We start from the raw sequence: 22,860 nt of genomic DNA on the forward strand, positions 1-22,860 counted from the left end.
GTGCAGAATTACTCCGTTTCCTTTCGCACAGAGGATGCAGTTTGTGCTCGTTAAGCTCTAACGCTGTGCAGTGGTCAGCGCGCTGCCGTTGGCGCAGCCTCGCGCTCCCCCCGCTTTCTCCCTCCTTTGCTTGGGGGGTGCGATGGAGCCGGCCGAAACGCGGGCGCTGCTCCCCCTGCGAGCTGCTCTGGGGGCTCCAGGGCCGGGGTTGTGCTCCAGGGAGCTGCGAGTGCCCAGCGCTGCAGGAGAATTTGGTTTTATTAATTAGCTGTTAACAATGTGGCTGGCTGCCCCAGCGGTGCGGCCCCCCTGTCCCCGGCGTCACCGTTGGGGCTGGGGCAGCTCCCCCGAGGGGGGAGCGCAGATGGGCAGGGTCAGGGCGATGGGCTCCTGGTTCTGGCAGAGGCCCCTGGGAAATGTTAATTTTGTCTGGTGCAGATGGCACCGAGGAGGCATCCTCCCCCAGGCCTTTGTTTCTTAATTTTGGCTGATAAGTTGCGATTTGGCTGTGCCTGCTCTGAAAGGAGGAGTTTCGTGGTTTTTTTTTTTCTGCCTTCATTTTTGAGCCCAACCGCGTGAAATACCTTGGGGGGAAGAGGGGAAGTGAGAAAATGTCATTGCAGACAAACTATTTCTGGATGCACTCCTGTGCGGGTGCGGAGGCGGAGCTGGGCAGGTGATGTGGTGCCCTGGGGCGGGGGGAGGCTGCTGGCCTCTGGGGACGTGGGTCCTCGGTATCTTTTTAACCTCTGCCTGGGTCAAGTGCTGGTTGTCACCTGTATCTGTGGTGGCCGGGGCATCCCCGGGGCAAGGTAGGCTCCGTGCAGGGCTGGGCAGTGGGAAGTGGGGGCAGTTTCCCCACGGCCATGTCAAGGTCCTGCCCTCCCAGGGGCGGTTGTGAATCGCTCTTCGTGCTTTAGCAGAACTGTGATGCCAACGAGGCGTAAGCCAGACCTACAGAGTAATTCTGACCTACTGACCTCAGCGACCTCCTGCTGAAGGGGCGTCCGGCCCTGCCTCGTGGCGCGTCTCCCCGTCGCCCTCCCGGCCTCCGTGTTCCCTCTGGCAGCAGCGAGTTCACGTAAGGACCGAAGTGGCAGAGCAAGATGCAGGAATTGGCACTTGCAGCGCTGCGGGAGTAAATGTTTAAGCGAAGAGCTGGCTGCTTTCCTGGGGCTCTCTCCTGGTGTGATGCCAGCTATCGAGTGACGCTGCCCGTGGCGGCCGCCAGTACCTGCCGCCGCAGCTCTGCGTGCGGGGCTGCGCCGGGGCTGCAGCAGCTGGGTGTTGTTCTGATGCACTGCAGAGCTCGGCCATGCGGGGAAGCTCCCTGCCTGTATTTGCAGGCGTGTGAATCATGAGCAGCTCGGTAGAGCTGGGCAGGAATCGACTGGTACGAGTGTAAGAGAGACGTGACCTGGGGGAAGATGAAGCGCCAGGATAACGTCACGCTGCTGGCGATGCAGAGCTGTAACACGGAGCATGCAGGCCAGAAACGAATGTGCTCCAAGCAAATGTCAGCTCCAAATATTTCATGGCACCTGAATTACGGCTTTCAAGCCTGCAGCATGTTTGGGATTTTTTTTTTTGTTTAAATAATGTCCTTACGAGCTCTAAAGCGCAAAGGATTTCCATAATTTCATCCCTTTAAGGGAAGATGGCTGTGGGTAGAAAAGTAGGAGTTGAAGTAGCTGGATCTCAATCCAAGCTTTTTCCCTGGAGTTGAGTGATTTCTCTCTGCAACTCCCTATCCCCCCGCTTCTTTCACACATCAGACAGAACCCAAATGTCTCTCAATTTAAAGCTTTTGGGTGCTTGGATGAGACTCCTGCAAGTGCCAAGCGCTGGGCTAAGAGCTGCCTCGAGTCCCCTCGGAGCCGCGTGAGCCCAGCGGTGCCGAGTCGAGGTGATGTCTCCTGTGTGCGCCAGGCGTTATTTTAAATCACCGGAGCAGGAGGTGAGTGTTCAAGTAGCCAGACCAGTAGGACCTCATTAGTCAGAGGCTTTCCAGTGGTCTTTAAGGTGCTGGGACTTTGGGAAGGCAGCCTCGGGTTCGTGTATCTCTTGTGGGTGACGCGCGGTTGCAGCTTGTCCCCTCCCGGCTGCGGTGCGAGGCTCCGCTCTGGTGTTGTGCCGGTGGCCCTGGGCTGCGGGATCCCACTCTTCCCCCTGACTTTGACCCGCAGGGGTGAGCCACTGTCCAGCCCAGGCCTGGGTGGGTGCAGATGGGCGCTGGTGGCTGCTTCGGCCCCAGGGGCACCACCCGCAGCCCCTGGCACTGGGCTCTGCTGTGTCCTGTGATGCCTGAAGGCTGATGCGGGGGCTGATAGGCTGTTTAATTGGGACATTGCGATGGATGGAAGCTCATACCCAGCTAGAGGTCAGCATTCCCATTTAAATGGGATTTCTGAGGCCTGGCTGTTCAGGCACCGCGGTTTTTGGTGGTGGTCAGGCCGCAGACGCACACTTCAGCGTTAGGGAGCTGCCGGGGACGGAGGAGAGAAAACCCGCAGCTGCATGGGGGCTGGTGGGAGATGCCTCGCTGGGCGCTGGGGCAGCTGGGCATCTGTTTGCCATGAGAGACGAGGTGAAGGGAGTTTTGCTTATTGATGTTTGATGCTTTTAGCGAGACCTCGCATGAAATACGCTGAAGGGTCAGTGGAGGGATCCCCTGCCAGGGACCCAGCCTGGTGCAGTGAGCGCAGCCCCAGCCCTTCGGGGCCAGCCACCCTGGGAGGCAGATCTCCGCATTGCCATCAGTGACCTTCTGCTCCGGGCAGCCCCGTGGCACCGTGCTGGGCTCATGCCACCCGCCCGTCGCTGCCCGTGGCTCCTGCCATTAGGAGAAATACGATATTTGCAGCGTAAGGTTGTGAAAAGCCTGAGGCCATGAGAAAAAAAAAGAAACGAAAAAGGAAATGACTTTTCTTGTGGTGTTTGTATGTGTGCACGGGTGAAGGCGCTTCTGCGCTGGGGGTGGCTGACCGGGAGGTGCTGGGGTCCCCCCGCCCCGACACAGCCCCGCGGGCACGTGGGTGCTGCCACCCCGTCACCGCCTCCCGCCATGGCTGGAGCGCCCCGGCAGCACTGAGCCACCACCATGTTCCAGAGAAAACGCAGCGTCTCCTTCGGCGGCTACGGCTGGTGGGTGCCTTCCCTTCCCTTTCCATCCCCCTTTGCTCCCGGAGCCGAGGAGCTCTTCTTCCCTCTGCGGCTTTGAAGGAGGAAGCACCGCGACGCTGCGGCGAGGCCCCGCCTGGTCCGTGGCAGGTTCCCGCTGCCCTCGGACCCTGCCCGGGTGGTCCCCGCACGAGCACCGCGGCTGCCACCCGCAGCCAGGGTTCGGTGGAACTGTTTGCTTCTCGTGCCCCTTCTGTCCGAGATGTGTTGGTCTATGGGGAAGTAGTTGAAGAAAATGGCACTGTTCTCCCTTTGCCCTTCTCCAGTTTCCCCTTCTCTATGGTATTTTATGCCCATTCCAAGTCTGTGCTGTGCGGTTGTGGTCAGGCTGTGGGAACTGGTGGCTGAATCGGCAATTTTCTGCTGATTTTAGCTTTTTGGCTCCGGGGCAGAGGGTGGCTCTGCCTTCCCCCCCTCCCCGTGCCCCAGGAGCTGGGCAGACAGGAGCCCTGGGGGTTTTGGGAGCTTTGGGGCTTGTGCTGGTGGGCTTGGAGCTGCTTGGGACCTGCTGGGGGAAACGCTGAGTGACTGGGAGGGTCACGGGCGAGCAGCGAACTTGTCGAGGGTTTTGGTAAATTCGCCTGGGAATCGAAGCGCACGCCTTGCTGAAGCCAAGCGTTTTGTCTCAGTGGGATTTTTTTCTTTTCTGTAGATAAAAATGGGAAGGAAGCACTCTGATAAACTTCTGTGCAAATAAGTTTTGTGAAATGTGGGCTCATCTTGCGGCAGAGAGAAGTGGCAGCTCTTGGGCAGCTTCGCCCCGCAGCTGCCGTTGGGAGTGGTGGCTCCGGGCCCTGGGCACATCCCGGGAGCTCCCCGCTGCGATGGAGCAGAGCCGCTACCCCCCTTTGTTCGGGCCGTCTGGGCTCTGCTCAGTTGTTTTTCTTCTGCACTTTGCAGGGAAAAGATAACCACAAGCCCAAGTCACGCAGGAAAATGTGGTCTGCTGGCTGCTTGGGGGCCACGCCACTGTCACAGCCCGGGCTGGGGGGAAGCAGAGGGTGGGCTTGCCCTTGAATGTCAGCATTGGCATCTGCACAGTGGGAAAGAAAGATTGGGGAGTGCAGGGGGAGCCCTGTTCTCGGTGGGGGAGCAGGGTTGGGGAACAGGCCCCCAGGGGTCCCAGGGGCAGACACCCCCTGCAGTCACACGTCCCCCGAGAGCGCCGTGCGCAGCCGGGAAAAGGCTTCCCTGGGTGTTTATGGGAAAGGAAGGGCCCGGCCGCAGCCCGGTACCTGCCTCAGCATCTTCTCACGGTGGCCGGCACACCCTTCCTGTGGGGACCGTGCGTGGGGTGGCCGGGCACACCCAGCCGCTGCTTTCCACAGCTGCAGTCGCTATTTCCAGCCCTCCGCTGGCGTGTAGAAAGGGTTTTGTGCTCTCTACCAGCTGCCAGGTCCCCACGCTCGGGCTGGGCTGGCAGCCGCGGCGTGGCCACTCTCGGTCGTAGGGATGCACCTTGTGGGCGATGCAGAGCCGTGGGGTCTGCGGCCCCCGGAGCTGCCAGCACCCCCGTCCCAGCTCACCGGGACTGCAGTCACTGATGCGGGTGCCAGCCTTGTCCCCCCCATCCCGGGCCCTCGTCACCCAGCTGGTGTTGGCTTCTGCTTTCCCCTGGGCACTGCTCGTGGGGGCAGTGAGGACAGACCCCCCCCTTTACTGGTGCTGCCGGGGCTTGGGGAACCCCAGGGCCGTGCTGGGGTGCACAGGGAGGAGGCTGGACCGGTGGGGTGTTTCACTTCACCCCACCTCAGGAGGGGGCACAGGGCAGGGCCTGACAAAGCGGCTCTCGTAGCTTAGTCATTTTGTGACTGCAGAGGGTTTTCTTTCTTGTGTGCTTCTTTTTTTGTTGTTGCCTTTTTTTTTCTTTCTCTCTGAGAGGCTGCATAACAGCAACTGTTTTTTCTTCCTGCGGTTGCGGATGAAGCCGCTCGGTGCAGCCCCAGCTCCGGCACCCGGCACAGGTCCTGCCCCAGCCACCCCCTGGCCCCGTGGCCCATGTGCATCTGCTACCGAGCTTGGCCACAGCTATTTACACCAGCACGCTTTAACGTGCAGCCTGATTAGATCAGCGAGGTCTGCGGACACACTTATAAAGCATTAAGTGACAAGGGCGGGTGCCCTGGCTCGATTTTTAGGAGCAGGAGCGTGCCGGCTCTCTGGGAGCAGAGCACGGAGGCTGAAGTTTGGGGAAACACTGGGAACGAAGCTCCCGTGGCCTTGGGGTTTTGGGAGTTCTGCATCGCTCTGAGCAAGAGAGGGACCCCGGGGGGTCGTGGTGGGCACAGGCAGGGTGGGCAGGAGGCACCGGGGTCCAGCTGGGGTGTGGGGGTGCCTTCGCCTCGTCCCTCGGGAGCAGGGACACCCCACACGGGGTTCCTGCCCTGCCTGCCCCAGCTCAGCTGGTGTCACGACGTCACCCGCGGGCACAGCCTTCTCGTGACGGGGAACTTTGGCCTGGCAGCGGAGGGATGTAAAGCTGCGAGTAGAGGGGAAGCTGCATTTCTGCAGTCTTGCTGCGTCCTCTGTGATCGCAGGGCAAAACGAGCAGGGTTTGGGGGTGTGGTCTTGGTGGGTTTGGGTTTTTTTTTTTCAGAGATGTGAAATTAATTCCACATGGCAGGTAACAGAGCATGTGCAACGGCTGCCAAAAGACGTCATTTTGCATTTTGAAACATTACTATGATTTGCATTAATTAATATTAATATGGCTCTGACCACAGTGGTTCTGTGCAGACAGGCACTCATTAACTGTGCCAAATAAAGAAGTGAAGCGACCAGGGCTCCGGGCCCCGCGCGAGCCGGCCGGGGCTGGGAGCGATGGGGCTGCGGCTCTCGGCACGGGTGCGGGTGCTTGCGGCGGCTGCGGGCGGGCGAGGGGGGAAGGAAAAGGGGAAATCAGCGGCTGGTGTCTGGGTGCGGGACGAGCCTGAGCTCACAGTGAGCAGCCAGGTATGAAAATCCCACACTTGCTGCATCCTTGTTCCATCCCCGTTGGACTGGGCTTCTCCTAAGGCTGCAGTGCCGAGTTTGCAGGGTTTGGTGTGACCCTCCCGGCACGTTGGGTCTGTTTTCTTTAAATAGGTGTTTTGTGGGAGATGTGATCCAGTGCTTTGGAGGCAGCTGGGACACGGGCAGTCTCCTCTGGTGCCCAGTTCATCTCTGGCATTTTGGATGAGGAGGCAACAGCTCTCCCCTGGTCACCGCCAGGAAATAACTGGGGGGATTCTGTTTTACTTGCCGCCAGGCTTCACTTTGGGTTACGTTTTGGTTGGGTTTGTTTTCTGGTCAAGTCTTTCTGAGGTGATGGTCATTCCAGCCAGACGGATGGCACCTCCGTGTGAGATGCTGGGGCTGGGTTTGCCAGCAGCCCCCGGCTCGGGAGGAGGGACGGCCCCCCCGCCTCGCCCACAGTAACCCGCTCCTCTGCTTTCTCCCCAGGATCGACAAGACGATGCTCGCCAGCCTGAAGATCAAGTGAGTACCTGCGCTCTTCCCTCGTGTAGCGTGATTTCCCCGCGGGACACGGTGCTGAGGGATGGGTTTGTGTGTGGAGGACGCGTTCTCGTTGGACGTGCTGCCTTCCCGGCTCCGGCTCTGCGCCGCGGCAGACCAGCCGTACCTACCCATTCCTGCAGATACCCTTGTGTGTGTCCCATGGCTCGTTTTCCGGTGAAGTCCGAGGTGATTCTTGTGCCAGGTGATTGTAATAAAAGCAATGACACTCATGGTGTGGTCAGTGGGTTGAGGCACGGACGGTGCCGTTCATGGGGCACCAGCTCTGCCCTGGGAGGGATGGGGAGTTGGCAGGATGGGCCCCCACCGAGCTGCTGGCTGTAAATTCAGTGAAGCTTGGGGTTTATTTTTCGCTTTGTTTTTGAATCTTGCAGCCTGGCAAGGGGGTGGGTGTCAGTGGGATCGTGGGTGCCTGGGCTTGTTACCCAGCTCCTGCTCCCGCGCCGCTGGGCGTTGCTCTGAAAGGGGCGAAGATGCTCTTGGGGCCCGGGAGGGTCCGTGAGCCTGGTGTGTTGCTTGGTGGGTCCATCTCGGGTTCACCACGACTTGCTGCAGGTTGGCGGCGTGGGCTGCGTGGCTGCTGGTGAAGCGGCTGCTGGGCCAGAATCTGCTCCGTAATGGCATGAGGCGCGCGGGGTCACTACCTGTGCTGGAAAATGCTGTGACGGGGTGGGGAGGAGCAAGCAAGAAGGGGCTGGGAACGGTGGTACCGTTCTCCCGGCGCTCACGGCTGTCTGGGACCTGCCTCCCGTTCACCCCTGGGCCTTCCCCTCCCAGCCGGGGGCACCGATCCCTTATCCCTGCCGCGGAGCATCCTCCGCTCTCCCCGGTTTCCGGATGAGCTCCCCGAGTCGGGGGTTTCCACTGCCGGCACACGCACGGCTCCGGTGCTGTCAGTAACCGTGTGCTAATATAGAAATATTCTGGCCAAGCCTCCCCTGAGCTCAGGGTAACGCGTACGGGTAACAGCTCAGGCGCTTTCCCTCTATAATCATTACTTGTGCAAATTATTCATTAATGGAAAAGTACACAGAAAGCCTTGGGGGACCCCGCTGCCTGAAGGAGCCTGCAAATGCCCGTCGTAAATAGCACAACAGAAACGCTGTTCCTACGCCCATCGCTCGGGTTTTTGCTGAACTAATGAGAAGTTTAAATCAATGTTTACCACTTCTGAGAGTGGAGGGGAATCTCAGTAGACTTTCCTTTTCCCATGGAGCTGAGGAGGGTTTAACTACTCCTTGTACGCTGCCGTATGCTGTGCCCTGATTTTTTTCCAGAGCCTGTGCAGCGATTCTGCTGCAGAAATAACCGTTGAACCGCCTCTGCCGCCGCGCTGGGCCACGAGTGCTGTGCTCGGGGCGCTGTGCTGGGGCCGTGGGACACGCTGCCGCGCGCTGCTAGGGCAGGGGAAGAGTCTGGGGCCACGTTTCTGGAGGAGGGGGGTTGGCTCGGGGCATTCTATGAGCATCCACCAGAGATGTTTTGTCCCTGCTATTTGCAGCTATCGCTTTCCGCAGCCTCATAACGCTTCTGGTTTGTGGGCAGATTGCTTCGTTAAATGGTTCTGTAATTGGGGCCCAGCCAGAGACACATTAGATATTTGTAAAAGCTTTTAAAATTTTAAAAAAAAAAAAATAGTTTTGGTTTTCTAACGCCCTCTTATTATTGCTGCAGCCTTCTGGCTGAGATACCAGGCGTAGGCAATTTTCTTTCACCGTGTAACTTGTTAACAAAAAGACAAGCTGCTTTCGGCGAGCCAGGGAGCACTTCGCAAAGTCTCGTGCGCGCTGCAAACATCAATATTGACTCGCAGAAACCCGCCAGGGGAGGAGCAGCGTGCGGCGGTGGACGCGGGGTCCCAGCGCGGATGGGGGGCTGCAGGAACCCCCCTCGTACCCGGGGTGGGGGCTGTTTGCCAGGGCAGCACCCAGCCCCTCGTTCCCCGGGCAGCGTGGTGGAGGGGGTTGATGGGCTGCGTGTCCCTGCGGGCCCTCGGGCCGTGTCCCGCACAAAGCCGGTGTTTGGGGGGCCCGAGCTGCTCCCTGCCCGCTGCTCCCGCTGCTCGTCATGGACTCACGCACGCAGGCGGCACTAGAGCATCAAGGCGGCTTTCCCCTCTGCCTCTCCTTTTTCATTTTTAATTCGGGTTCCACTAGTTCCTATGGTAACCGTGAATATGTCTGAGGGACCCGGAACTGGAGAGAACGAGTAGACGTAGCGGAGCGGGAGCGTGGCGCAGAGGTGATGGATGGGGAGCGCTGGTGGGGCGGTCGGGGGCTCGGCTGGCCCCGTTCGGTGACGGGCACCGCAGGGAGGTACCGGGGCCGGCTCAGGCGGGGAAGGCGCTGCCGAGGACTGAGCAGCCCTGGGCGGCTGCTGCTGCTCGGCCTCCGAAATGCCCGGGAAGCTCTGGCGAGTTTGGGCCTGGCTGTGCCTCCGGGAGCTGTGCCTGCGTCCTGCCGGGGATGAAGCGCCTGGCAGCGTCGGCCCCTCAGCCGGGAGCTCAGGTGCGCAGTCCTGGCCCCTCGGGTCTAACCGTGCGGCTGGCAACGGGCCGTCCCTGGCGCTTGGAACTGCTGTTCTGGGGCGCAGAGGGCTGAGTTTCTGGCTGCTGCGGGGGGCTCTGGGCTGCTCTGCAGAGCTCGGCCACGCTCCCACCTTGTGTGGTGGGGGGCTGCTCTTGGGAAGCCTGGCAAAGCTTGGCCCAGAGGCGATGGAAAGTCTGCGGGAGGCCTTGGACATACTCTGCTCCCTGGTTTTGGGGGGTGCATGTCTCGGGGGTGGCAGCAGGAGCTGGTGCTGCGGGGCTGGGTGCTGGAGATGGGCTGGGGCTGCCGACAGCCTCTGGGACCGGGGCCAGCCCCAGAGTGTGGCGAAATGGAGACCGAGGCACTTGTGCATGTCAACAGGATTTGGCATGTGAGGACCCAGGATTTTGGCACAGAGCAATTCCATCACGATCCTTGGTTTTCTGTTAAGATTTTTTTATTCCTTACCTGCTTCGTGGGAAGGCTCTGGGGGGCAGCTGAATCCCCCAGGCTGGCAAAAGGGGCATCGTGTCCAGAAGCAGCCTTTTAAACCTTGACTTCCCTGTAGCAGTGTCTCTGGGATCACGAGGTGCTCCGGTGGTGCCTCCTTTGTGCTCCCTGGGGCACAGCTCCTCCAGAGCTTGTGAAATGTGCTGGAGTTTGAGGTCAGGTTGGGCTGCTGGGGAAGGGAAGGGCTGAGCCAGATGGCAGCAAAACCAACCCCCTTCCCAAGTGGGGAGATCACCCTGGAGGGGAATGCCAGCCTATCAAGGGATCTTTGGATATCAAAAATCAGAGCTTGCCTAGTGAGTTAGCTTCTCACAACTGCCCTGCACCAACCCCAGCCAGTGCGGGGGTCCTGAGGGGCCAGGCAGGGACCCCCCAGCCCCCTCTGCCTCGGGAAATCCTTGTGCTGGGGACGCCGGGGTGGGAAGGAGCGATGGGGACAAACCTGTGGGGACCTTCCCCTGATGCGGATGGAGCCGTGGGGACCTTCCTCTGATGAGGATGAGCCCATGGAGACCTTCCTCCTCCATCCAGCCGGATTTCTCGGGAGCGAGCTGGCCGGGTGACGTCCCGCACGGGAGGACAGCCAGCCCTTTGCCTGCTGCTGCCTCCTCAGCCCTCTGGTTGTTTTCTCTTTGGTATCACCAGTGGGATGTACTGAGAAACCATAGAGTATTTAAAAAAAAAACCCAACAAAAAGCATCAATAAAAGAAGTCCCTCCTTCAGGCAAAGAGTCACCTCTTGCTTTAGCCTTATAAAGCAAAAATAGCACTGAAATAATCAGGTCCCTGTGGAACAGAGGAGCCTTGTACACCAATTACTGAGAGTCGGTGTGCGTGCAGCTAAAATTCACATGAAAGAGCGTGTGATGCTCATCTGATGGTGGGAACAGCGGTGGAAGACAAAGGTGGGAAGAGAGGAGATGAAAGATTTACTTGACCTTCATAAAACAAGCTGTGTCCAGGCTTGAGGCTCTTTAATATTTGATGGGCCAGAGCTGAGTTAATGGGAAGATGTGGGGATGATTTCGCTTCCTGGCGGTAGCTGTGCTGACTATTGCAGTAATCTCGGAGATTTGCGCTTAGGTCTCGTGAGGACAAGGTCTGCAGAGCAGATTGTGTCTAAGGAAATTCCTTTTTTACCACCTTTTAAAATGGGTAATTGCATGCAAACGTATCTTTTGCAATTACACTGTGGCTGTAGTAGTAGATGTCTTAGACTGTGAAGAAAACCTTCATCAAAACTATCAAAAGTACCACAAAGCAGCCGGCTGCCACGAACAGGGGAGGTGGGCAGGCTGCCTAGTCCATTTGATTTGTAACTGCTTATCTCTGGGGCTGCCGAGCCGGGGGTGAAACCTCCGCCGAGACCCCCTCCTGCCGAGACCCCCTCCCCGCCGCCGTGCCGAGGGGGGGCAGTTATCTCCACTTTGGTGCAGAAATGCGAGAGAAGAGCCGAGCGTACGGGGCCGGTGTGCGAAGGATGCTCTGGGAGTGAACTTTAAAATCAGTTAAAGTCAGTGCTGGGGCTGGGGGGGCAAAGTGAGGTAGGGGCCGGTCCAGGCTCGCAGCGGAGATCTGTGCAGAGTCTCTAAACGGGTCTGTGTTGGACGAGCGTTAATTGGGCACCCAACTGAGGCAAAGGCTGTTTAATATGCGTCACCCCGCCGGCTCGAACCTCGAACGCTCCTCTCACCCTGGAGTGATGCCTCTCCCTTCCTCATGTTGCTGTTGTCAGTTACATTAATTTTTATTGACATGCATGTGGCTCATCTAATCACAGTGAATTCTTCTGAGCTTTTCCTACACCATCTCCCTCTGTCCCCTGACTCTGATCTCACCCTGATTTTTTTGTAAAGTTTTGCTGGAAACTTAAACCATCTGTGGTGGGTCAGGAACCAGCAGTCCCCTCGCAGGTGTTGGCTGGGTTCTCACTGGGTTTCCCCCGTGTTCGGGGATGCTGGACGCGACATCCCAGACAAAATGGGTCCCTGTGCTGGCGGCAGGTCTTGTGCCCGGGTCCCTGCTAGGACAAAGCCCCTCGCCAGTGCCAGGGAGGCTGCAGGCAAGTGGCCAGGGATGGGGACGGGTCCCTGATGCTGCTGCAGGTGCTGGCTGCCGCGTCCCCGCTTGCCGGCTGCCGCGTCTGGGCCAGCCCTCGCCAGCGCCGGGGGATTTGAGGGCTGCACAGACCGATGTCAGCACCGGCCTCATGCAGTCCCGAGGTGACAGCTCTGCCTGGCAGGACAGCAGGGGGAAGGCCAAGCGCCTGCCCACCCCGGGCTCCCGCTGCAAAGGGCTGGTGGGTGGCTGGGGCTGCCCTGGGCTCCGGCTGCTCCGGATCCAGAGTCGAGTCCTTCACTGATTCGGGGATGTTTTAGTGTTTTCGTTTTTTTTTTTTAAAATAAAACAAAAACCAAAAGATCCGCTCTGGACAAGTCCGGGTGTGTATCCAGGCCCAGGCAGTCTGAGTCGATCCTTCTGTGGCAGAAGGGCATGTGTGAAAGCATCTCCCAAGTTGTCCGTGCTTTGCAGTGCGGATGCAGACGAGGCGGGAGCGGCAGCGGGTCGCTGAGTTGCGGGACCAGCCTGGGGCCTTTCAGAGGCTCCATCCCAACCCGGCTGCAGCCCGCGGGTGCTTGGCTGGGGGCTCCTGTCTGTCCCTCCAGTCCCCACTGCTGCTTCCGCGGCTGAAGCCTCTTCCCAGCCGTGCCAGCAGTCGGCACACGAGCGCTTGGCTTCTGCTGCTGCTTGTTCCCGCTGCGAGGGGATGAATGCGAGGGGAGCCCAGGCGTTGGGCGTTGGGGTCCTGCTGCTGCGTGGCCGTACGGGGGTGGCTGTTGCCCCCTTCGAGGGGCTTTCTGTCCGTTCTGTTAGCGACCGGGGTGCTGCAGGTGCCGTCACCATGTCACCCAGCCGTGAGTCGCTCCGCGGCGGTCGCACCACGGGGACCCTCGCCGCGGTGAGCTGTACTGCCGAGCCCTGCGTCCCGGCACCCGCCGCCTGCGCACCCCCAGGCTGCAGATCCTTAGCGTGAGGAAGCAACGGTGGGAGTCAGTTATTTAGAAGGAGGAATTGTAAAACCAGCGAAACTGGGGTGAAAGTAGGGCAGCGCGTCCGGGGGCTTGAGTGAATCATCAGCCAGCTCTCACTGCTGCGGCTTTATTTGCATTTTATGCAAAGAAATGAGTCTGTCAGCCGTGGTTTTGTGGCCAATTTAGGATCTGGCAGCCTGTGGGTGAGCAGGTCAGCACTGTGCCACTGCTCAGGCGGGTCCCGGTGCTGGGTGGCAGTGCCTGGGGTGAGCAGGCGGGTGGCCACGGGGCTACTCACTGAGCCCTGGCTTGGTCACCACAGAGCTGGGCTGAGAGGGTCCCGCCACCTTGGGAAGGGCCCATCCCAGCCCCGGCCACTTCTGTGAAATCTGGGCTTTGCCCTCACGGCAGCGCTGGCTGCCAGGCTGAGATAGCGATGGTCCCATCCCGTGCGGGTGCTGCGCCGGGGCCCTGCCCTGCCCTGCCCAGGTATGGCCTGAGGGTGCAGAGACACCCCTCACGTCCCCAAAATGCCCTTTGTGGCAGCCAAGCCCCCGGGTGCTGCCGGGCAGCACTGCCCTTCTGCCCGCGGGCTTGGGACGACTGCAGCAGGGGTGCCGGGGTTACACCTGCTGTCCTTAGGACAGAAATGGATTTTGGGGTTTTTCTTGTTTTAGCAGTGTTTTTTTGGTATCTCTCTTTTGTGACTAAATAAACCAAAGCAGGGTGAGTGCCAGGGCAGGTGCTGTCTGCCCCTGCCCGTTGGCCTCCAGCACACTCTGGGGTTCATGGGGGGTTCTCCCCCAGCGCAGGGTTCGGACATTGCAGCTGTGCCGGGGCGATTCGCCGGGCTGGGGGCAGCCGCTGGTGGAGCTCAAACAGCACAACATCCCACCAACACCACATTCAAGTGCAGAACCACCCCCAAAAATCACATTTATTTTCTAGAGGGGAGAAACAACCTGGGAGATGGGAGCCTTAATGACATACCGCTTCCTTTGTGGACAGAAATGAATTCCAGTGGGTACCAGAGCTGCTCTTTTTGCTGAGGCACCATATAATTTTAAGAAGAAAAATTGCGAAGGGTCTGTGGAGCTTTGGTGAGGTCTGGTCAAGCAGAGGCACAGCTCGGTGGAGGCCAGTGCCCCCCTGGTCCTCGTTGCTCCAGCAGCGAGGATGGGGCACAGGCAGCGGGGCAGCTCCGGCCCTGGGCAGCTCCGACCCTGGGCAGCTCCGGCCCCGGCCCCGGTGGGAGAAGGACGAGCTGGAGGGAACAGTCTTTGCTCAGCAGCTCCTGGGGTGGGTGCTGGGCCGAGAGTCCCCCGTGAGCTGCATCACACGGCTGGTTGCTGTGTGCAGTGCCACAAAAGATCCCCGCGCGGGCGGTACCGCCGTGACCGGGAGGTGACGAGCAAGGACGCGGTGGCCAGGGGACGGGTGTTCGGGGAGCGGGGTGCAGCCCAGCCCAGGCCCCGGGCGGGGAGTGGCGGCAGGAGCATGGCCAGTCCCAGAGCTGGCTGGGGATTTACAAAATCTAGCCAGTCCCAACGTCTCCCCGCTATCTCCGGCAAGCAGGCGGGAGTACTTCCCTCTTCGTGGAAGGGCTGTTATCGCCCCAGCCGCCCCTGGAGACACCCACCCGGTGCAGCATCCTTGCAGCACGTTTCAAAGCCTGCCCAGGACGGAGGAAGCTTTCCCGGGAGGAGGAAGGTGCTGTCAGCTTTGAGGACTTGGGGTGTTTCAGACGTTTAATCTGGTAAGGCTTATCTATGCAAAATTTTGAAGAGGGGTCCTGGCACAGCTCCACTGATGCTCCTGCTGTGGGAGACTTCCCTCAGTATTTGGCTAGGCGCTTTCCTCTCAGCGGCTTGCTGCAGATATTTTGGTTTATTTGGGGGGTTATTACTGCAGCTGTGGAGGGGAGGCAGCGGGCTGGGATCCGGCGACGCAGACGCCGCTTCCCGGTGACGTTGGAGGTGGCGCAGCGGCACGTTCCGCTCGTGTGTGCGACCCAGTCCCATATGTTAGAATGTTGTTGTTGCTGTCAAAACAGCCTTCGCATATTTAAAGCTAGATTATCCACAATTACATCTGCCCAGAGGACTTAGCAACCCCACGTGGGTCTATTTTTAGCTCTATTTCAGAACTAATAAACTGTGCTGGCTTATATATCTCTCCTCCTGCTGTATTTACAGCCTGTCAAAATAGGAGGTGTTTGCAGACAATCAAAAGGCAGCTGCTCGGAAGGAAAAAAGCCTTCAAGAAGCAAATGTTGTTGTGACGAGGGGAGGGAGCCTTAACAGCTGGAGCGACAGAGACTGTCCTGCTGCGGGTGTGCGGGGGGCCGGGGCCGTCCACAGGGGATGAGGGGTGCAGCTGGGGCAGCGGCAGGGCTCGCCCGGGGCAGGGTCCCCAGCTGCTGGTGGGTGCTGGAGCTTTGGAGGGGCTTTTACCCCCCTCGGCGCATCCCCTTGGCACAGGGGTGGGTGTGATTTGGGGAGCACGAACAGCCCGGCTCTGCTGAGCCGAGGAGCCCTGAGCAGGGCAGGGAGTGCCGGCGTGGGAGCGAGGCACTGTGCCAAAGCCTGTGGTTTGTTCCTGACGATCATTTTGTTAATTAGTGTACCGCTGCCGCCGGCTGTCGCTTTTCCTCCTGGTCAGCGGGTTCCTGGTGCCGGTGAGCCCCGTGCCACGGGAAGGTTCAGCGCCGGACGGTGCTGGCAGTGCCCATGGCCCCTGTCTGGAAAGGGCCCGCTCCATCGCTGGTGGTTTATTTCCAGTGGGGCTTGTGATGCCGTTTTTGTGCTCGGTTAGCAAACAGCAGCGTCAGCATTGGACCCGTAATCCAAGGACCTCTCGTCTTCCCAAGCCCATTGTTAAACCTGGCTCATCTCTGACTCCCACCCAGAAGAGACACGTCGAGGCTTGACAGGTCCTTGAATAGGTCAGAGCTACATACAGAGTCTCTGTGAAGACTCAAAGGTCACTCCTTTCAGACACCGTCCTGTCTCGTTCCTCTCAAATGTTACCGGTGTCACGCCAGGACTGTGACAGCTCCTTCCTCTTACAAACAATTTGGTGTTAATCCTCTCCAATTTGGGATGCAGAGCTCGGTGTTTGTGTGGGGGTGATAACCGGCCATCCCAGCTGCACCAGGGGCTCAGAAGCGGTGCAGGGTTTCCATCGGGTCTTCCCTGGAGCTCCAAAAGCCCAGCGCAACTGCGTTAGCAGAGCGATTCGCTCTTCGCTCGCAGGCTGAGCGCGGGGACGGGGAGATGTGCTGGCAGGCAGGAGAGCAAGGACGGGATGGTGGGAAGTGCAGGATCAGGCCAGGGGTCTGTCACCACTCTGAGAGTCCCAGCGCTCAGGGAGAGGCTGAGCAATGGGACGCATAAGTTGTGTCTTTTCATCTGAGATGCTGGTCCCATCGCAGGCTCTCTGCAACCCGGGCAGGTGGGAGAGGGGAGTTTTCCTTTCGACTGGGTTTGTGCCGTTGCCCACGACCGCTGCTGCAGCTGGACGTGGTCACGGTGGCCACTGGCTACATACAAAAGATGCTGCCTTGACCAGGGTGTTCCCCTGCTGCTGCAGGCACATCTAGGGAGGACAGGCAACCGTCCGGAGACCCTGTAGCGGTCTGGGCAGCGTGCACGTGGAGCCTGTGCGGAGCAGGAGCTCTCTGCCCAGCCCCCCCGCACCTGGGTGTGGGTACCCACGGGCATCGTAGCCCCCACGCCCCAGAGCCCTGGCGCGCTCCATCCAGGCCTCTCGTTCCCCATCACTGATGAGGTTGCATGCGTGAGGTGATTTAACGAGGAAGATGGCAGGTTTCCAGCTAACGATCGCATCATTTTCTATCTTTTTGATCTGGAGCAAGAGGGGAGGAAAAAGCCGTAGAACAATAGAAACTCATTTCTGAAAGTGATCGACTTCAGCACATTCCCTGTTATACGGGTGTGTCGATGAGATAATACCTGTGTTTTAGCTCTACAAATTATATGTCTTTTCACACTCTCGCATCAAACAAGGCGTCTGAAGGAGATGGGTAATGGAGACAGCGGCATCCCCGGGGGAGCCGCCGAGGGCTGGGGAGCTGCTGGCCCGGCTGCTGCCCCCACGGCACCAGGACACGTTTCTGCGTGCACCCGTGGCCGCCCCTCACTGTTCCCCGCTGGCGCTGGTCTCCCCCCGAGGTTTCTGGAAGTGCAAAGTGTTTGTCCCTGCGTGGCCCTGCTCTGTGGTGCTGCCCCAGTGCTGGTGCTGTTGGTGGGGCAGGGGGGCTCATCGCAGCACAGATTTACGCTGAGGCAGCTACAATCCCTCCCCGTCACCAAAACACCCCAGCACGGGGGGAAATCAAGGCCCAGAGACAGCAGATTTTTTCCAGGGCTCCCGCAGTGCCAGGCTGGTTGTCCTTGCAGGCTGCCATCTCCCCATCACATTTTTAGATTAACTCGCCCCTCTTGACACTTCCCTTGGGCCAGCAGCCCCCTCACCCTCTGCCCGAGCCCACCCTGCTCCTCTCCTGGGGTCTCCCCCAGCCCCATGTCCTCAGGAAGGGGCATTGCTTGGTTGAGGTTGGAGTCTGGGCCTAATCCTGAGCTTCCCGGCTGGATGCTGGTGGCAGTTGATTGGGGTAATGGCTTCGGGGATGATCTTTGTTGTGTGTGGGGAGCTGGGCCAAGGGCCAGGGAGGGTGCTGGTGGTGCTGGAAGCGCCGGGCATGCGGCTGGTGTTAGTTTGCTGTGCATCCTGAATCTGGCTTTATTAGTGATGTTAATGATAAATGATGGCATTTAGTTCACTGATTTGCTAGTAAAATTCAAAGGATCTGCTCATGCTGTAAAGACTTATTTCCTATGCTGATTTGATCTAATTTAATTGAATGCTGAAATCTTGGAGCTCATCTCTTCAGAAAGCCGACATTCACAGGGAAAAATACCCCGAATTATCGAGAATACAATTTCCATATAATTGTGCTGCTGTCAGAGGCGTGACCACCTTGTCCTGTGTTTAACCATCAGAAATGATACCGTCCCTCAAGGGAGCAAACAGGGCCGGGGCTGGTGCTGCTCCCGAGCCCCAGGGCTCCCTGCCCCCAGGGCTCGCTTGCCTCCTCCTCTCTGCCCCCAGTTCACCGCCCGGCCTTCGGCAGCTCACCCCATCTCCCTGGGCTACCATTTTCCTGTTGGCAAAACAGCTTTGGTTCGTCAGGGTGCTCGCTGGCCCCGCGGCGTGCCGAGGAGCCGGGGCCAGAGCGGCTCGGCTCTGCCCACTGGCGCTGGAGCGTGGGCTCAGCACCAAAATGCGACTCTTGTTTTGAAGCCCCGGATGCGTGTGATGGGAAGGTGCTTTCTAAGAGCTTTTTATCAAAGCTGTGTCTCCTCGGAGGCTGCTGAAGGAGGAATGGTTCCAAAAATAAAATGATGAGAACCTATAGATAGACTTATAGACGCCTGTGGATGGATCTCTGTAGACACGTAGACAGAAAGATATTTGTGTCTCTTCTTGCATAAAGCTGATCCAGCTGTCTAAGCCCCCTGGACGATCAGAGATGGCTTTATACCGAGCACAAACCAGAGGACTGAATGTTCCCGTCTCACCCCGGAGAGTTTGACCTGGAAAGCGTCACTGCGGTCTCCCCGGATGAAGAGCTTTGCCCTCGTTCGCGTGGCCTGGCTCAGCCGGCAAGGTTTCCTTTGCAAGTCACAATGATGCTTTTGGTCAATCTCCCGGGCGCGATGAACCCCCACTGCCAGGGGCGGCTGCCGCTGCTCCGCCGGCGATGTGCGGGCCGAGGAGCCCTGGAACAGCAGAACTGGCGCCTCGGGGGATGCTTCATCCTGAGCAGGGCTGAGGGTGCAGGAGGGGGCTGGGGGGGCGCTGAGTTTGTAAAAGTACATAAAAGTTTCCAAAATGACTTTATAAAAGTCCACACACCCACTTTTGTAAGGCATGAGCGGGTAATTTGCAGCTCACCTCGTTAAAAGGCTGCAATTTCGAAGGCTGGCCAGGGAAGATGGCAGGGACATGGCACTGAACTGCTCCCACTGGCTGGGACGAGCCTCTGGCCCTGGTGCCGGCGGGTGCTGGGTGAGGGGGCTGAGGGGTGGGTGCCTGTAGGACTGGGGGGCACGGCGGGGGGTGGGTGCGTTGCTGGTGGAGCAGACACTGGCAGGACCCGCGCTCTGCAGTGCAAATCCCAGCAGCTCTCGCGCCTGAGCAAACAGCCGTTGGTTTGATCCCCCACCAGCCCTGCGAAGTAGGCAAATATTTGCTGCCTCCTTCTCCTGGCTGCCACGGGGAAGGGAAGGGGCATCGTGCCGCTCACACGACGGGCGGGTCCCCGTGGCCTGGCTGCACCGTCACCGGGGCTCTGGTACGGGTCACCTTTCTGGGGTGCAAATACCTACGCTACGACATCCACGCTCAGTCTTTTGTGCTCGAGGTTTAACTGCAGTGTGATAACGCAAATTCATTTTTTATCGCTGTGCTAACGCAGAGATATCTTGGTTTGTACTCTGTGTGCTGTTGTGACACACTGCAGCGTCTGAGGGCTGCCAGTAACACCCCGTGCAGGAGTGTCCAGCTGGGTTTCATGGCAAAACCCCTCTCCCTTCCATCCTGCTCCATGCTGGGTCCCAGATACAGCCAGGCCTCATCCCCAGTTTTCCACCGGTTCTTATTACCTCAGCTTGCATGCTCTAACAAACACCAGCCTGTTTCAGGTGTGTTTTAGAGTCTGATTAACAACACGAGTGTAGCAGCAGAGATGCGGTGCTTGGTGTCATCCGCGCACTCTGCAGCAATTAACCATTTTGTTGTGATGCTCTGGAGACTCGATGACCCTGCACAGGGACGGTCCAGGGCGTGGGGGAGGAGGTGCTGCCAACGCTGCCCGGGGCACCTGCTCCGGTCACCCAGGAAAAGCTGCAGAACTTGCCAGGGCTGGGATCTGTCTGCTAGCAGCAGCAGCAAACCACTGATTGCGCTGGGTGACGGCCGCGATGAGGGACTCGTCTTGCTCTTCTCTGCAGAGTCCAGAGAGCAAAGTGGGGATGCAGCAGGGCTGAACCTCCCGGTTCCCAGAAAGGAGCAATTTGCAACCCCATGGCTTAATCAAGTGGCGCTTCCTGATGCTCACTGAAGCTTGAATTGCTTCTCAGCTCTCCTCCGTGGGGTCCGAGTGCGGGTCTGGGTGTCTGCCAGCCTGGAGACGTGCTGTGCACGGCCGAGGTTTGGTGAGGGCTCTGCTGACTGATTTCGGTGCCGTTTTGGGGTGCGCAGGGATGGGCAGGGGGTGCTGCCGGTGTTCACCGTGCCGGTTTCCACACCAGTGGGGCGAGAAGGGAGGCTGAGGAACACGGCGTGTGCCGCGGGAACTGCTGCCGCAGCCCAGGCTCTGCCCGAGGAGCTCGGCCCCGGTGCTGGCGTCACTGCCCGGTTTCATAGCGGGGCACCGTAGTGGGAAAATTGTTCCCGTTTCACTCTGGAGGTGCTGGTCGACTGGGGCGCTAAGGGCTGCAGCGTGCCCTTGGACCTGTGCTGGCCAGAGCAGGAGCTGAGGATTTTCAGGCTCCTGCCAGCAGCCTGGGTAAAGCCTGAGCCCACGCCGTGGCACGGGGACCCCCACTGCAGACTGGGGCGGGGGGGTGCAGCACCGTGCGTGCGGTCAGGGCTTGCCCCCGCTGTGTCCGTGGGAGCTGTGGGCATGCAGGTGTCCCAGGCACTAGCCACGGCTCCAGAGATGATGTCCTCAGGAGGCTGGGAGTGATGCGGGGGGCACTTGGGGCTCAGTTCCTGCCACGTCTGCGTGGGCCAGAAGCGGCGGCGATAGGGCTGGGGGGCCTGGCAGAGGGGGTGTCCGTGGATCCTACTGGGGAAGCCGTGCCCCCCACCACGTGGGGCCTGCGGCCAAGGGGGATTCGCCTCAAGACGCTCTGGTCTGGTGAAGGCAGGGGAGCAGCCAGGCGCCAGTGTCTGACACAGGAACGTGGTTGCTGTAGGGAAGCGTGGATGCTGTGGTCCTTTGAGGGCTTGGCCCATTTGCTGTGGCTTTATATAATTTAAAAAAAATTTTTTTTTTTTAATACTGATGCCCGCTCTGAGGTGCTGGGAGGTGCTTTCAGTGCTGCTGCCCGCTCCTCTCAAACACAGCGAGGGGGTATCGACAATGAGATGCAGCGACAGCCCTGCCCCAGCTCTGGGGAAACGGTGGCTTGTGCAGAGGCTGCAGCCAACACGGGGTCGGGGCTGGAGCCTGCTAAGCCCCTGATTATTTTTAGGTTGTCTTTTGTGATGGCTTTACACACTGAAGTCTCTTCTCTCCAAGCACAGAATGGGTGCCCACGTGCACCCATGCCGGTCTCCACTCACCCAGGCCCCTGGGTGCTCCCCAGCCCTTATGGGTGCTGCCCGTTGGACCCCGCGCCCGCTCTCGTGAGGGACCAGCTCGCTTTTAAGGGGTGGCAAGACCTGGCTGAGCCCCCACTTCCTTCTGCAGTGGGAGGTCGTTCGCCTGTAATGAATTTTTGTTCTTTCATTGCAGCTTTGATTGCTTTCCCTCCTTATTTCCTGGGAAGGCCGATAATTGTGCTGGGGAGATGAGACATTGCCGGCCACGCTCGGCCCCAAGTCAGGCAAAAAGTCGATGCTTTGTGTGCTTGTGACGGGGACGGGCTCTGAGCGGGGGACGAGCCCGTTGTGTTGCCTCTGGTGGAACCAGGCAGATAAATTTCTTTTTGCACGTCAATCCAGTGCTTCTGTAAGGAGCCGTGGCACCGGGGCGCGGGGTGCTGCCAGGGTTTGGGCACGGCAGCGGGGGGGAGCCTTGCCGGGTGTGCCGGGGTGGGGGCCTGGCACACATCAGTCCCTCTTCCCTCACTCCAAACCGACGAGGTGCTGAGGTCGCTGGCGGCGTCACGCTCGTCTTGCACCGCTTCGAGAGAGATAAACCTTGCTGTGTGCTGTCTCTGCGCTGCCTGCACGGAGGAGCTGGCTTTGTGCTTTCTTGGCATTTCCTCCATGTCTTTCTAACTGAAGCGATAAAATAAATCTCTAATCAGATTACTTAGGGCTGGATGTCACATCATCTAAAGCTCTATTTCTTGTGATACTTCTCTTAAAACTGGATGCACTCTTATCCTCTTCCTGCAGCACCGTTTGAAATGCTGTAATCGCTTTCTCCCTACTTTGCAAGCTCCCAAATCCTTTTCTTCCTCTGCCAGGGAAATCGGAATGTGACCACTCCTTTGCAGAGAACCAGTTACTATTTTTGTCTTTCGGTCCATGTTGCTTCGGCTCCTTTTGTTCCTCTCTGGCTACCCGCCGCTGGCGCAGCTGCCCCTGTCTCCGTTCTCCCACCTGGGCAGGATGGGGGGAAGCACCCGTGGGGGTCTCAGGGCGAGCACCTGGGGTGGTGGGGGTGGTTCCTGGGGTGGTGGTGGGGTCTCTGGGGCTGCCCCAGCCCTGGCAGGGTGCACACCGGCTCAGCCACGGCACTGTGGGGACGGGCTGGCCCAGCCTCCAGGCCAGCCTCCAGCCCAGCCGTGGGAAATGCTGTGCATTGCTCGTGTATTCCCGGCTCTGTCCCTCGTGAGCAGGGAACCAGAAATATCTCCTGTACCCGGAGGCACAGAGGGCGTCAGGGCCGTATCCTGCACCGGCTGACGAGGCAGCGCCATGGCTCTGGCCGAAGAAGCCCTGAATCACTGGAGCTGGGCTTGGCTGCGCCCACTGCTCAGGTGTGAGTGTGGAGGCCTTTGGGGGCGGGAATGCGCCCGCTGGCGGCTTGAGGGGGTCGATGGGCTGCTCACCGATGGGTGATTTAATTGCACTGCAGCATTAACACAAAAGCCAAAGTTATTCCATAAATATGGGGCCTCTTAATAATATCAGTAGTGTCGTTTATTCACAGGAGGTTTGGTAATATCACGGATGAAGGTTTGATCTTGTCACAATCTGGTATTTTCAGATCCTTCTTCCTTAACAGAGTGTCCAGAAGAAAATGCCAGGCTGTGCATAAATGAGCCAGCCACCCAGGTGATTTATTAATCACAGCGTGTAATTGTCCTAACCTGCAGTGAGCTCTCCCC

General features: G+C 59.0%; 1 protein-coding gene across 6 annotated transcripts in view; it reads left to right on the plus strand.

The window, feature by feature from the left end:
* RAP1GAP2 (RAP1 GTPase activating protein 2) overlaps window positions 1-22,860 on the plus strand; it is a 73,710-nt gene that overhangs the window by 11,225 nt on the left and 39,625 nt on the right. For 3 of the 6 annotated variants that reach the window (XM_074890536.1, XM_074890537.1, XM_074890542.1), the window contains one exon: window positions 6,622-6,657. In XM_074890536.1, the coding sequence (XP_074746637.1) occupies window positions 6,622-6,657 (36 nt within the window). Of the gene's footprint in view, window positions 1-2,954; window positions 3,145-6,621; window positions 6,658-14,450; window positions 14,523-22,860 lie in introns of those variants that run through there. The other 3 variants (XM_074890539.1, XM_074890540.1, XM_074890544.1) reach the window with 2 other exon arrangements.

The sequence above is a fragment of the Strix uralensis genome, chromosome 20, assembly GCF_047716275.1.
Source record: "Strix uralensis isolate ZFMK-TIS-50842 chromosome 20, bStrUra1, whole genome shotgun sequence".
Lineage (NCBI taxonomy): Eukaryota > Metazoa > Chordata > Aves > Strigiformes > Strigidae > Strix > Strix uralensis.